We start from the raw sequence: 16,434 nt of genomic DNA, 5'->3' as shown, positions 1-16,434 counted from the left end.
AATGGGTTCCTCATGAGTTGACCGACAACAACCGTAATCAAAGAGTCACAATTTGCAGTTCGCTCCTCTCTTGTCAAAACCGTTTGCCGTTTTTAGAGCAAATTGTTACCGGAGATGAAGAATGGGTGCTGTATGTTAATTTGAAAAGGCGGCCTCAATGGTTGGACAAAAATGAGGCTCCGCAGCCCACGCCAAAACCTGACTTGCATGCGAAAAAAGTGATGTTGTGTGTTTGGTGGAATTTTAAAGGAATTCTTCATTATGAACTTTTACCATCTAACCAAACCATTACAAGTGCAGTGTATAGTGCCCAATTGGAAAGGTTAGCCCAAGCTTTAAGAGAAAAAGAACCCACGCTGATTAATCGGAAGGACGTAATTCTTCACGATAACGCACGACCACATACTGCAAGAATCACTGCTGAAAAACTGCGCCAGTTGGAATGGGAAGTTCTCCCTCAACCTGCATATTCTCCTGATATTGCCCCTTCCGATTACCATTTGTTTCGTTCTTTGCAAAACTTTCTACTTGGAAAAAATTTAATAATGAAGAATGCCTCAAAAATGCATTGACCGAATTTTTTGCATCAAAATCACAAGAATTTTACAACAGAGGGATTAAAATGCTTCCTGAGCACTGGGCACAAGTAGTAGAAAACAACGGCAACTATATTGTTGATTAAATTTTGTTGTATTGTTTAAATAAATTCGATTTAAAAAAGTATTAGAAACGACATTAATTATTACTAGACCTAATATTTCCATTTAGTAGGTTGCCTTTTCACCCGTTGATGGCTTCATTTGCTGTACACAAACAAGTTTTTTAGCTTGCCATAGTCCCATTTACTTATTTTTGCTTTCTTTGCCTTTGGATCCAGATAAGAAAAGGATTGTCAATACCACTGTAAGGAGCTTACTACCTGTATTTTCTAGGAGACTATAGTTTCATTTCTTTTTTCTTTTTTTTTTAATATATATATTTTATTGATTTTTTTACAGAGAGGAAGAGAGAGGCATAGAGAGTTAGAAACATCGATAAGAGAGAATCATCAATCAGCTGCCTCTTGCACACCCCCTACTGGGGATGTGCCCGCAACCAAGGTACATGCCCTTGACCGAATCAAACCCAGGACCTTTCAGTCCACAGGCTGACGCTCTATCCACTGAGCCAAACCGGTTTCGGGAGCGAGACTAAAGTTTCTGATCTCAATTCAAATCTTTAATTCATTTTGAGTTAAAAATTTTTAAAATATATTTTATTGATCTTTTTACAGAGAACAAGAGAAAGGGATAGTTAGAAACATCGATGAGAGAATCATCGATCAGCTGCCTCCTGCACACTCCCTTAATGGGTATGTGCCCACAACCAAGGTACATGCCCTTGACCGGAATCGAATCCAGGACCCTTGAGTTCGCAGGCTGACACTCTGTCCACTGAGCCAAATCAGTCAGAGCCATTTTGAGTTAAATTTTGTATGTGGTTTAAGACAGTAGTCTAACTTCATTATTTTGAATTTGGCCGTTAATAGGATATATAATAAAAGCCTCATATGCTAATCTACTGAATGGCAGAATGACAGGTAGAATGACCAGTCACTATGATGCATACTTGACCACCAGGGGGCAGATGTTCAATGCAGGAACTACCCCCAATCCAGGCCAGCCAAGGCAGGTGTCAGCGGGAACCCCTGGATTATCCTTCAGGTTGCCCTGCAGAGGGAGGCAGTGGCTGTGGGGGTGCGGGGCCAGTTGGCAAGTGGGTATCCCCAGGCTGGCCAAGTGAGTGCCAAAGGGGCCCTCTGATTGCCCCACAGATCGGCCTTGATTGCCAGCCCAGGGCTTGGGACCCTACCCATGCACAAATTTTGTGCATCCAGCCTCTAGTTATTCAATAAAGTTGATAAGCAGTAAAGGTAGATTAGCTTTAAATAAAAATGCAAGAAACTTAAGAGTAAGTATCAGTGGTTTTTATGTATTCACAAAAGTGATGTGTGATAAAGTCAGTGTCTAAGTAAAAATAAATTCAATAAGATTTAACATAAAAGCTGATTGGTAGAAAGTGATAGTTTGACAGTTAGTTTTCCTTTCTTAGAAATATGTACAGTAATGTTTTGTCTTAGATTTGAAGAAATGTGGAAAGATCATCTCTATAACCCTCTTTGTTACCATCTGAACAGTTTGCTATAACTGGACTTAGTATCTTTGATCTCATTTAGTAATTCATTCACTCATGATTCCTTCCAAAACTATTTTAAGACACTTTATTAAAGTATGATTGACATAGGAAAAGCTGTGCATATTTAATGTGTACAACTGGATCGTGTATACCTATGTAACTATCACCACCATCAGATATCATCTCTCAAAGTTTCCTTCCTTAATCTTTATTAACATTTTGTGTGCGTGTCTGTGTGTGTGTGTGTGTGTGTATATAGAACCCTTGTAAAACTCTTAACAAACCTTTATTTGAGGCATATCTGTTGATACCTCAGATTTTACTAGGAACTTTAGTAGGTTCTTTGTAGTTACTATTTTGTTTTTGGACCACAAGAGTGGATTTATATTCTATATCCCATAGTTTCACATGAAACTTTGTCTCACCTATCTTGTGTTGAGCCATTTGGATTCACATTTTCTATCTGTTAAAATTTCAGCTTGTTGATAAGTTCTTATTGTCATCCAAAAGTCATGCTTTCTGATTTGACAGCTTCATCTTTATAGCATGTCAGTGTAGATTTTGTAAAACTTTGTCCAACTTGATGTAAATATTCTTTGGATTTGGGTTGTTGAGTTTATGAGCAATTTACCTTCATGCTACATTAGCGTGAACTCTTATCCATAGTTATTGATTTACATTGCTAAAAGAGTATCTTATTTAAGTTGCAAAGTTACTGTTCTTATGAGAATGCTCATAGCGTTAAAATTCTGAGACATTAAAAAAAAATACTAAAACCTGAATTTACTCATGCTGCTTTTGAAGCATTTTTAAAATCTGATTTTTAGTTATCACCTTATTTTTGTATCACTGAATTATTCTAATGCCTTAAACTGTCAAAAGTTTATCCATTTAATACTTTTAATTCCATCATATATTGTGTTGTTTTTTTTTATGTATTTTATTGATTTTTTACAGAGAGGAAGAGAGAGGGATAAAGATTTAGAAACATTGATGAGAATCATCGATCAGCTGCCTCCTGCACACCCCCTACTGGAGATGTGCCCGCAACCACATGCCCTTGACCGGAATCAAACCTGGGACCCTTCAATCCTCAGGCCGATGCTCTATCCATTGAGCCAAACCGGTTTCAGCAAATTCCATCATATATTGTTTTGAAACCAATAATACTGATGTTCATTGTCAGTGAAATTGTTACATAATTTAAACATTGTAATTTTTTTTCTTTAGAAATCAATGTGGACTGAACATAAATCACCTGATGGAAGAACTTACTACTACAATACTGAAACAAAACAGTCTACTTGGGAGAAACCAGATGATCTTAAAACACCTGCTGAGGTAAAAATTTAAAGGCTGGAAATTGGGGGTTATTAAGTACATTTGGGTTTTTGATTTTTAGGATTTTGTGGGTATTTGACTATCAAATAGTACTTATATCTCAGAAATGCATTCAGAGGATAAAAGGCTTATTAATAAACACACCAATCAGCAAAAAGACAAAGTGAATTCTCTTCTTTCAACAGACCCATTTCATTATATTGTCACTGCTCAGGAACTTTTTTTAGGTGACATAATTTAAGAAAGAATTTAAAGAATAAATTGGAAGGAGTAAAGACTATCTCTCTGACTGCCCTTTAATTTTTAAATTAACATTTCAAATTGTTTTCTTCTATAGTAAACTGGGATAATTTCATGTGTATTCTAAGTTTTCTAAAAAAAAAAAAAAATGGGGCTGAGTTTATCGAGATGAAATTAAGATGCAAATAATTATCTTAGAGTGAGAAATTCTCTCTTTGGAAAATGCCTCTCCCCCCCCACCCAAAAAAAAATGTATTTTTCATTTTATGTTGCAAGTTTGTCATTCAGAATATAAGAAAAGGAAGTAAGATGGAAGGAATAAATTGAGTAAGAAGTATTATTTGTGGAAAACTCCAAAATCCTAAGTAAAAAAGATTTGGCATTTCAAGCTATACTTAATGATTTTCCTGGTTGACACCTTTATCTTCCCCTCCTGCCCTCTGCTCTATTCCATCCCATCCCACCCCCACCCCCGGTCACCCTTAAGGAATTTGAGGAGATAAAATTATTTTCCAGCCACCACACTAATATGTACCACAGTGCTTGTCAGGAGAGGTTATAATTCTTCATTTATCTAATACTGACATAGTGATAGTTATCAATTATATATTTGCCAAGATGCTCTGTCTGAATTTGAGGTTTTCAATAGCATTCTTATACCACCCTAACTGGTTTATATATTACATTTTAAGTATATCTTATATATTGTTTCCTTTTAGTTAACACAGATTTGTAATAAATTGTTTATTATGAAGCTGAAATCTTAAGCATTACTAAATCAAATTTTGCTTGTTTCCAGTTTTTATGTTTTTACTACTGTGTTAGTTTTGAGAAGTCTGAAATGTGGTTGGTAACTTTTACCTTTGATTGGGTATGAATGAAGAAGAGAAAAAAAGTTTAAAAAACAAACAATAAAATAGCAATAAATATGTATCAACAATTGAATTTAAAAATCAAAATAAACAAATTGAATGAACAAAATAAACTGTTGAATAAAATAGAATCAGAGGCATGGAAAAATGGAACAGACTGATGAATCTCAGCGGGTAGGGTGTTGGGAGGTGGAAAGAGATTAACCAAAGATCTTACCTATGAACACACAGTGGAATGGTGAAGGCCTGAGGCAGAGTGGGATCCCAGTGGAGGGAGGCAATAGGATAATTTGTACACCGGGCCTCTAGTAATAGTATAAATGTTATAGTATTACTGAAATGATTAAATAATATATTCTGATCTTAACATTACTCTAAGTATCTTATAATTGGTATTTTATATACCATTACTTCACAAGCTTTCAAATTATATACCTTGAAATATCTAATTTCAAACAGTGATGTGAATGATGAGGGATGTGAATGATGAGTGATACTAAAAACATTACTGTTAACTGTTGGTTTATTTCCCTCCAGCAACTTTTATCTAAATGCCCCTGGAAGGAGTACAAGTCTGACTCTGGGAAGCCATACTATTATAATTCTCAAACAAAAGAATCCCGTTGGGCCAAACCCAAAGAACTTGAGGATCTTGAAGGTAAAACAGAAAAAAATAATTCATAATGTTAGTTTATATATATATATGTCATTCACACTGAAACAATCCCCCATAAATAGGATTGTTTGTTCAAAGGCTTTTTTTTTTAATTAAATGATTAGAATGTTTTAAATGGTAATACAGTTTTATGGGCTCTTATTTTCTTGTTGCTCTAGATCTCAGTTCTATAGATTTTAAATAGATTTTTATTTGATTTGATTCCACTGAAACTAGGATACCAGAATACCATTGTTGCTGGAAGTCTTATTACAAAATCAAACCTGCATGGTGAGCTGCTTTGATAATTCATTTTCTGTCATTATTTAACATTTTTATACTGTGTCACTAATATTCACTAACCATGATTGGATAAATCTGCAGTGAGAAATCTCTAATTCAAAGAAGTTCTTTCATTTAAGGGTTATATTATAAATGAGCTTATAGTTTTTGAATTTGCACTTTGGTGCTTGTTTTTTTAGTTATATACCATTGGAAAATTGGGCAAGGACAATTATGTACAATATTTCTAAATACAGCTCTGGGTGGTGGTACATACATGGAATATGGATCTTAACCATTTAGCCGATAGCAGAGAACATTGAATCTTTATCTGTTTAAAATTTGTTAAATATATTGTTGTGAGACCATATATTTAATGCAGATTTTATATAATCAGCATTGCAAAATAGGCCTTATGCTTGCTCTGAGAGAATTAAGGTAAGCAAAGAATTATGCCTAACTTACAAAGGAAGGATTTTTTTTAACATTCTCAATTGTTCATAATACTGTTTAAAATCCAGAAATATACTACCTAATATAAAACCCAGGACTTAAAATAGCAGATTTTGAGTAAGAATTGAGAATTTAGTTGTTTTACTTTCACTTAAGATAGAATCTGTTGTCAAACTATAGTAGGTTAAAAGTAACAGAGTAGGAGAATGGGACTAACAAAGTACTAGTTTGCAGTGTAACATGATTTGAAAGAGATGAAAAGGATTTCTTACAGGCACTGTGGTCTGAAGTCTTATTTACTACATTTGCTCTGTGTCACCCCGTTAGCTTAGAACATTGGTCGGCAAACCAAGGCTCGAGAGCCACATGTAGCTCTTTGGCACCGTGAGTGTGGCTCTTATACAAAATAACATGTGCGGGCATGCACTTACAGTGTGATTGAAACTTTGTGGCCCATACGCAGAAGTCGGTTTTCAGCCTGGGCCTGTCTATTTTGAAGAAGTGTCATTAGAACACTCAAGGAGCCAAAGAGCTGCATGTGGCTCGCAAGTCAAGGTTTACTGACGACTAGTTTAGAATATCATCCTATCTAATAAAGAGGGATATGCTAATTGAACTCACGCCATGCATATCTGAGACTGAGGCAAAAGAAAATTAAGTAGGCAAAAAATAAAGATAACACTCAAGTAGGCAAACAACCCTCACGCCACAGTCAATAAGGAGGGAATATGCTCATTGGCTGCCACGCCCTCAAAGATGACAGCACCCAGTCTCCTCAAGCTCTGCCAGGGTGGCAGGTGCTATAAGGCCCAGTCCGCATGCCTGGCTACTTCCGCATGCCTGCCTCTGGAGTCCCCCAGTCTCCTCAGCTCCCCAGCCACCCAGGGCCAGACAGAAGCCCAGGCAAGCCTCAGATGGCCACTGCCCAGCCACCCAGGGCTGCCTGAGGCTCAGGTAACCAAGGCTGGCCGAGGCTTGTGCTTTCGGCAGTGGCAACAGCAGAGGTGTGATGTGGCATTGCCTTCCCCTGATCACCCGGTCGCCTCCCGCCCCTGAGGGCCCCTGGACTGTGAGAGAGGGCAGGCCTGACTGAGGGATCCCCCCCTCCACTACATGAATTTCCATGCACCAAGCCTCTAGTTTGTATATGAAATTATGATAATTTATGTTATTAGCAGTAACCCCTTTAGTATATTTTGTCAGCCATCCTAAACAGATTTTCAGAAATGATAGTTTTTAAAATACAGGGCATCCTAAAAAAAAATAATGTATACACACTTGAACATTTGATTCTATTTTATTTTAAAGATGAAATGTATTTTAGTAAACACTACCTTTATATATTATTCATTTTCTTGGGACACACTCTATTTTCAGAGTTAGAGTACCTCATTCCATAAAGATGCTAAGATATTTTGATTACCACTACAAAAAATGTTACTACCTTAACCAGAGTGAAAGCTGGATCATTGAGTTGCTAATCTTGACAGTTCAATTTAAATTTCTGTATTAGCATTGGTTAATAATACTGTAGGTAGGTTCAAAGTTATTTGACATAGAAATATGAAGCTCATTTCTGATATAACCCTACTACATATAGTTGGTGTGTATAACTATCTTTCTACCTGTCAATGCTAGTATTTTATAACATGTGCTGGAATTTATAACATGTTTTTGATCTTGTTTTGAATTTGATATCGTTAAGAAATAACAAATAGTGTGACCCTTGGGGAAAGTAGTTTTATTTCAGGTAGTTTTTGCAGTAGCTAGCAATCTTGGGGAAAGCAGCAGTGTTGGGAAAATTTTTCTTAAAAACTGCTCTTTAAATTTGTCTTCATTCTTTAATTGTTGCCCTGTGACTTTGGAACAAGCATTTGCTCAGTAAAAGTGGTGATTTTATATATATACATATAATAATAAGTTAAATCCTACTATATGAAACTTTATCTCCTTTAAAGTTTTTTTTCAGTGATTGTATTTAAAAACTAGTATGTAACTTCTTTTTTCTCTTCAATAGCAATGATCAAAGCTGAAGAAAGCAGGTAAGCAAATTTCATATATCAGTATGTATGTTGAAATGTGATATCTCCTTCAATTTTATTTTAGCTGTATAAATAATATTAACATGTTAGGCCTTATGGTTTTGTGTCTGTGGAGAATTTGAGGGTTCGAGAAGGGTATTTACTCAGGGTACACTAGTGATCTTTAGTAGACAGTGATTGAATTTAGATTGCATCATTTATCATTAAGATTGTGTTATAGAACTCTCCAGAATTTTGTTTATATTAATTTGGGAACGGATGAAGTATTATATAGATGTAGATATAGGTATCTTCCTTTATTCAGGTTTTTCTTTTAATGAGTAAAATATAAAGGTTGTATGGAAATTTGTGATATAAAAATTTGATGGTATGATACAATCTGATAGGGCATTTTGTAAATGAAAACAGTTATTATTAGGCTTTTGGAAATGACAGAGTTGCCTGAGTGCCTATCATACATCTTCGTGAATGTTTGCTAAATTAAATCAAAGTAATCAGTTTCATCTGTGGTTTTAATTATTTTGAATAGCTTCACAGTTTGGCAGCACTGCCTTTTTTCCCTTTTAAGAGTTTCTCTTACTAATTTGATTGTATGATAATTAAGCACTAGCTTTATTTGGCTTTGTGATTATTAATATTGAAATAACCAGTTTTCTCTCTTTATAAATATATAGTAAGCAAGAAGAATGCACCACAGCATCAACAGCCCCAGTTCCTACAACAGAAATTCCTTCCACAATGAGCACCATGGCTGCTGCAGAAGCAGCAGCTGCTGTTGTTGCAGCTGCCGCAGCTGCTGCTGCAGCTGCTGCTGCAGCCAACGCCAATACCTCCACCTCTGCTAATACTGTCAGTGGAACTGTTCCTGTTGTACCTGAGCCTGAAGTTACTTCAATTGTTGCTACTGTAGTAGATAATGAAAACACAGTAACAATTTCAACTGAAGAACAAGCACAACTCACTACTACCCCTGCTGTTCAGGATCAGAATGTTGACAGTAATGCTGGAGAAGAAACATCTAAGGAAACTGTAGCTGAGTAAGTTTAGTGACTTGTCTTCTGCAAATCAGTACCAGACATATTGCCAATTTAGTCAATGACCATTAATTTTTGGAGAATCAAAATATAAGTCTTCAGATAATAGATTACTTTTGAGGCTGAATTTTTTTGAGTCAAGCTCATGCATTCAAACACTTATAAAACTAATCCATAGACTTTTTAAGAAGCAGAACTTCTTAGTGTGAGACATATTTAAAAGTGTGCCCAGAACAATAGTAATTAAGCTATATTGTGGTGCAATATTTTTAAACAATCAGAGCAAAAGTCCGTGATTAATAAAATAGGAAAATTTTAAGTAAACATCAATATTACTGATTTTCTTTTGCCTCAGTCTCAAATACGGTTTAACATGGCATTGCATTGAAGTTTGCTATAGTTTGATATTGAACAAACAAAAATCAAGTATGCAAAAAATAAAGATAATACTTAAGCAGGCAGAATAAAAAAGCTAACATAAGCAAGATGTAGGAAAACTATTATTGAGATTAAATTAGTACAACTTTTTTTAAGACAGCAAAAGTTTGCAAGTATTTGCATACCTATGATCTAATAATAATTCATATTAGAAGCCGGATGCACGAATATTCATGCTAGAATGGGCTTTCCTTTCCCTGACTGCCGGCACTGCCTTTCCACTCCGGCCCAGCCCCTTTGTGCTCAGGCCTCTGAGCCACTTCTTTCCACTCCAGCCCCTCCTTCCCACGCTGCCAGAGGCTCTGAGAGACTGGGGGTTGCCCACCCTCATAGCTTGCTGCCCTGCCTCCTCCTGCAGCTCTCTGCCACCTGCTTGTAGTTCACTGATCTGGTCTTCACGGCATAATAACCATTTGCATATACATCTTTATTATATAGGATACATAAGTTTTAAGTGTTCTACTCATAGACATTTAAGTTTGGAATAACAGTCTTTTATATACCAAAAATTTGTTTTTCATAATTCTAACAATTATTTTCTGCTTTTTTTCTTTCACGTATTTAGTGTGCGAATATATTTGTATTTTTTGTTAGTATGTACTCCATTATCTTTCCCTAAGCATTCTGTTTGAAGCTTTTTTCCCCCTAAACTATATTTTTTTATATAAGAAATGTTAGCGTTATATAACCTTTCATTTCATAAAGACCCCCCAAAAAGTAAACTAAGAGAAAATACTTTGGGTTTTGTAGTTCTAATGTCTGTCACAGTAACTCAGTTCTGCTGTGGTAGCACACAATCACCTATAAACAGTATGTAAATTCATAAGCATGGTTATGTTCTAGTAAAGCTATATTTTAGAAACAGGCAGCAGGCGCGATTTGCCAACTCTGATTTAGATTAATCTCCTTTTATATTTTGTCATGCTTGCCCAAATTCTTAGTCATTATGGCACTAAAATGAAGGCATTGAATAAGTTTTGTAAGTCATTTTAAAGTTGTTAACTAGTGGAACCAATATTTTAGTGCAATTACATTTTTATTTTGGCCTTTTTGCAGGGTCTTAATAACTGAGTGTTTTATACAAAATTATATATTACCTTTATTTCTTTATGTTTAAGTAAATATGTACATTTCACATTGGCGACATTATTCTATAATTGTCAAATTTTAGCTCAACGTTGAAGTGCTAGATTTTTCTAAATGAAGCAAATGTTTATTTAAGCTATAAATAGTATGTTGAAATTTCTCTCTAGTTTTACTCCCAAGAAAGAAGAGGACGAAAGCCAACCAGCAAAAAAAACATATACTTGGAATACAAAGGAGGAGGCAAAGCAAGCATTTAAAGAGTTATTGAAGGAAAAGGTATTTGCATTACAGATTTTTATGTGACATAATTGTCTAATAAATGACATTACTTTTCATTATAATCCATATCATGATGACTTTATTGAAGATGCTGAAAATGAACTAAATTTGTCCCTTTTGTGAAGAATATTTTTTGGGAATCTGACTTTAACCAAAAAAAGCCCACAAAATCTATTGTGTGCAAAGTTACACCAGTACCTTTCCACCTCAATATTTTTTGGAAAGTTTTTTTTTTTTTTTTTTAATTATTCTTAGAACATGTTTATCTTTAATCAGTAGTTTTAAGAGAAAGTATTCATGATCTGTTTAAATTTCAGTTTAAGTTTTCTTTTTAGTGTATAGATTTAACAGTACCCAGATTTGCCTTGCTTCAGTGAGAAATTTTTTTAGAACTTAAAAAAAAAAAAAACTTCTGCAAAGGAAGTGCTTGATGTTTTCAGTGAGTATTATATTTTGTTCTTTGTTGTATAACTTTTATTATATTTGTGTAAAATTCTAATTTTCTATTAAATGGTTTTCAGCGGGTACCATCTAATGCTTCATGGGAGCAGGCTATGAAAATGATTATTAATGATCCACGATACAGGTAATACTTTGATTTTTTCTTTTTTAATTTACTTTGCACTTGGAGCATAGCAAGCCTATAAAAATCAAAATTGTCTAAAGCAATGTAACTTTCAACTCCCGTTATCTTCTGTTATTTTGGATTGTAAGAATAGAGTTGTTCTATGTGTGATATGAACCAAAAAGCAAAAAAAGCTGGCTTATTATTCAATTTGAGTACTGTGCTAAAGATGAAATTAGAATTACTTTGAAAGTTGAAATTATTTTCTATAATCATATATCTTTAATATCTTCCTGCAATGTACCTAATTTGTGAATTAAATCAATTGTATTTAATTTCAAAGCATTAACATTCTATCATTCTGCCTTCATTTACTCCTATGTGACATTTTCTATTATTTAGTGCTTTAGCAAAGTTGAGTGAAAAAAAACAGGCCTTTAATGCCTATAAAGTTCAGACAGAGAAAGAAGAAAAAGAAGAAGCAAGGTCGAAATACAAAGAGGCTAAAGAATCCTTTCAGCGTTTTCTTGAAAATCATGAGAAAATGACCTCCACAACCAGATACAAGTAAGTTTTTAGTGATGCGTAGTATGTATTTACTGCACTGTGTGTATCCAACTTTTTGCCAAGTGCATTAACTGTTCAAAAGTAGATAGATGTTCATTAAATAAAATGAGATGATTTGTAAGCATGGCGCTTTTTGTTTGACTATTTTATTAGATACACACCAAATCAGTAGTTAAGTGTAGACTTTATAGACTCATTAAGTTATTAGGAAACTAAAACAAAAGGATTGAAAGACTTTATTTAATATTCAAAGCTTGACGACTACTAAATATAAGAATTGAAATTTTTTGTATTTGTTGAAGGGAACAGGCTATTATCATTAAGTATAGCATTTTGAAAACTTGCATTTATATAGCATTCTTGATTTTAGAATGCTTTATTTTTTTAAAACGAGATAATTAAATATTGATATGTAGTAAGCTATTAAGTTTATTTTCCCTATGTGCCTCCTTATTTTCCTGTCTTCTTGAAAAGCCTTAATGACTATTTCTTTAATTAGTACTATTTTATGGGTTAGCTAAATTTCTGACAACTTTTAATTTTTATCCTCACCCATACTCCCTCTGAGTAGGGATCAAACCCCGAGCAACTTTTTGGTGTACTGGACTCACCCTCTCACAAACTGAACCACTGGCCAGGGCATCTGATAACTTTTTGAAGTCAATCATTTAGTCCCATGGGCAATTTGATAGTGTCTCTAGCTACCCTAAGTAAAAGAGATAGTTTTGACTACAAAACATTGCTCATTTAGAATTATCTCCTTTGTCTCTAAGGAGTCCTAAGCTCTTTTATTCTTAATTATAATACAGTCATGAATTTACAGTTGTAAAGAGTGTTCATATGGTGGTTTTAAGTTTAGTATAAAATCAAAATGGTCTGAGATTAATTTTTATTGTATGATATAGAGTAACATTTAATTATTTTGAACAGAAAAGCAGAGCAAATGTTTGGCGAGATGGAAGTCTGGAATGCAATATCGGAGCGTGATCGTCTTGAAATCTATGAAGATGTTTTATTCTTTCTTTCAAAAAAAGAAAAGGTATAATTCACTCTTACTGGTATTTATAGATAAAGCAAGATGTTTCTTCATTCTGATTAGTAGTTACTTTATATCATGTTCATTTTGGTTGGTTGTTTATCCAGTTTATGTGTAGCATCATACCCATTTATTAGGAATTAGGTTTGAAATGTATAGCTTCTGTAAGTACTGATGGAAACATAGAAAAAACAGATTTATCTATTGTTTGAATTGTCATTAACTAGCTGTTTTATACCTACTTTGAGAGAGAAGATACTTTTCCTTTTTAGCTCATTGGGTTTAAAAAATACTCTGTTTCTGCTTATGGTGCTTATACTTAAGATTCTTTTATCTATAAAAAGGGCAGTTATATTCTTTTATAAGAAGGGCAGTTATATGTAATGGTTTCCATTAAAATGTACTTAGGATAGTGTTTTAAAAAATGCCTCTTTTTTGCTTATGATTTTTATGCACTAAATTGTATATTATGCAGTCTTCAAGAGACTTCCAGATGTGTATTGTAAATAAAAATTTGGTCATAACTGGAAGTGGTTGAAGACCTTAGCATTTATTCATTGTATGATTTGTCTGCAATAACTAGCTTTGTAGAACATAGCTGTAATAGGAACAGACATTACTGGAGGGAGGAGAGAGTGATATTATCCAGATTTTGGCTTTATAAGAGAAGTGAAAAAATTGAAGATCGGTACCAAGCCAAGCAGCGAGGGTAGAGCATTGGAAAGGTAAATTATGTTGATATTCAAAATAAATGAGTATTGAAATTTGGTCATCAGTTAGAATGTAAAGAAACTTTTACTAATTGCAGTTCAAATATCATACTTCCTTTGAACTTCAAAAATTTATTCATACTTTTTATTTAGGAGCAAGCAAAGCAGTTGCGAAAGAGAAATTGGGAAGCCTTAAAGAACATACTTGACAACATGGCTAATGTAACATATTCTACTACTTGGTCTGAAGCCCAGCAGTATCTGATGGATAATCCGACTTTTGCAGAAGATGAGGAATTACAGAGTAAGCATAATAACTAAATGGGAGTAAAGTTCTTAAAAGGTTGTTGAGCAGCAAAGAATTCTTACTTTTTTAATGAGACCATTAATTGAATTCTACACAATTGTTAATTCATTTGTGAAAAGATGTTTTGTTTCCAAATCGGATATTTTTGTGATTTAGGACAAAAATATGAAATTAGCTTTATTAGATAATCCTTGAAATGTGTTTATCATTCATCAAACCCGAAATTGTCATTGTGAGAATTTTAAATTGTAAGAACCAAATGGATTACCACATTTTATTCATGCTATCGTTTTAAAAAATATATTTTTATTGATTTCAGAGGGGTAGAGAGAGGGAGAGATAGAAACATCAGTGATGAGCCGAAAACGGTTTGGCTCAATGGATGAGCGTTGGCTTGGCGACTGAAAGGTCCCAGGTTCGATTCCGGTCAAGGGCTTGTATGTTGGTGCGGTCATATCCCCAGTAGGGGGTGTGCAAGAGGCAGCTGATCGATGACTCTCTCATCGATGTTTCTAACTCTATATCTCTCTCCCTCTCTGTACAAAATCAATAAAATATATTTAAAAAAGAAAGAAAGAAAAGAAACATCAGTGATGAGAGAGAATCGGAATCATTGATAGGCTGCCTCTTGCACGCCCACCCTACTGAGGATCCAGCCCAACCCAAGCATGTGCCCTTGACCGGATTTGACCTGGGACCCTTCAGTCCACAGGCCAATGCTCTTTATCCACTGAGCCAAACCATCAAGGGCTCATGCTATATTCTTAAATTTATAGTTTTAAAAGTTTGCAAAATGCCAAAAAAAAGTTATCATTATCTTACATTAAGCTTTCCCAAGTTCTGTCTTTACCATCTAGTTGTTTATTAAAGTTTTTTTTTATTATCCTCTGACTACCATGCTTTGGAAGATTTGGGGTAGCGCCTAGAACTCTGTACTTTGAAAAGTTCCGTGGGTAATTCTGATACTGCTGACAAATGTTCTAATTTTGTTTTCATTAGATGGATCATGTGCATAGTCTTTCTTTCATCCTTGGATGCAGGGTATCTTTTGATGAAGTCTTTTTTGGTATTTTCCTTAAATGTTACCCATTTAGATGATTACAAGTGATATTTGAGTTACAGTACAAGTATTTTGGGAAGGTGAATTTGAAATTTATAAAGTTAATACAAATAATTAAATTGCTTTCCTAATTGACATTTGACATTTTAATATTTTTAACTGAAAAAAACAACTCTAGACATGGATAAAGAAGATGCGTTAATTTGCTTTGAAGAACATATCCGGGCTTTAGAAAAGGAGGAGGAAGAAGAAAAACAGAAGAGTTTGCTGAGAGAAAGGCGACGACAGCGTAAAAATAGAGAATCTTTTCAGGTATTTAAAAAAATCTTTCTAGCTTAATTTTATAATGGGCTTCAACAATACTACAAACTATTTTGGTACACCTGATTCCAAATTACTAACAGACTTTGTGAAATATTCGTACATAATTAACTCTTAAGGTCTACAGTTAGTTACGAACCCAGCCATTTTAGTCCAGCGGAATATGGAAGGCTGTAACAGATTTGGTATTAAAGGAGTACACTGATAGATAGGGTTTTATTTGGGAAAGAGAAATGGGATGAGGGAAGACTGAAAACAAAATGTATGTGATAAATCATTAGTACTGTTGGTTTTTAAGCAGTAGAGAATTGTGGGGAATGCTGTGGTTATGTTTAGGGGATGGGCCATAATTCTAAAATGCTATACATAGGAGCTGAATCATTTTTATAGGTTAGTATTACATTTTCACCTTTATGTACCACCTTTTATTTCTCAGTAATGAAGAATATTACCAGTGAATTATAATGATAGCATTTAGCATTTATTGCTTGCTTACTGCTTAAACATTATAAATTTAAATTTCTTTTTATGACAGCCTTGTATAAGAGTAGGTACTATTTTTATGTCCACTTGTATAGATAGGAAATTATCTGGGAGAGGGGAAATGACTTCACTAAATTCCAAATATTGAATAGTGGAGCCAAAATTTGAATCTATGCAGCCTTAATTACAGGGTCTCTTCCATTAAACACTGTATAAATGCTAAGTTTCAGTAACTTAAATATGTCTGTTTCTTAAAATAACAGTTGTCTAGCCCTAGCCAGTTTGGCTCAGTGGATAAAATATCAGCCTGTGGACTGAAGGGTCTCAGATTCGATTCCCAGTCAAGGGCACCTGCCTCGGTTGCAGGCTCAATCCCCGGGCCCTTGTGGGTGGCAACCAGTTGATGTGATGTTTGTCTCATATGTTTCCCTCTCTTGTGTCTCTCCCCATCCCTTCCACTCTTTTAAAATCAAAGGGTAATGATTAAC

The 16,434-nt window shown here is 34.4% G+C and overlaps 1 protein-coding gene across 4 annotated transcripts in view; it reads left to right on the top strand.

The window, feature by feature from the left end:
• Window positions 1–16,434, top strand: part of PRPF40A (pre-mRNA processing factor 40 homolog A) — a 47,829-nt gene that overhangs the window by 18,482 nt on the left and 12,913 nt on the right. For all 4 annotated transcript variants that reach the window (XM_084893031.1, XM_084893030.1, XM_084893033.1 and 1 more), the window contains exons 6-16: window positions 3,406–3,516; window positions 5,166–5,286; window positions 5,521–5,574; window positions 8,036–8,060; window positions 8,735–9,097; window positions 10,786–10,894; window positions 11,419–11,483; window positions 11,865–12,029; window positions 12,960–13,068; window positions 13,929–14,079; window positions 15,321–15,454. In XM_084893031.1, coding sequence (XP_084749157.1) covers window positions 3,406–3,516; window positions 5,166–5,286; window positions 5,521–5,574; window positions 8,036–8,060; window positions 8,735–9,097; window positions 10,786–10,894; window positions 11,419–11,483; window positions 11,865–12,029; window positions 12,960–13,068; window positions 13,929–14,079; window positions 15,321–15,454 — 1,407 coding nt within the window. The remainder of the gene's footprint in view (window positions 1–3,405; window positions 3,517–5,165; window positions 5,287–5,520; window positions 5,575–8,035; window positions 8,061–8,734; window positions 9,098–10,785; window positions 10,895–11,418; window positions 11,484–11,864; window positions 12,030–12,959; window positions 13,069–13,928; window positions 14,080–15,320; window positions 15,455–16,434) is intronic.

This window comes from Pipistrellus hanaki, assembly GCF_964339955.1.
Source record: "Pipistrellus hanaki genome assembly, chromosome: 8".
NCBI classification, from domain to species: Eukaryota; Metazoa; Chordata; class Mammalia; order Chiroptera; family Vespertilionidae; genus Pipistrellus; species Pipistrellus hanaki.
This window is presented reverse-complemented; position numbering and strand designations above follow the sequence as displayed.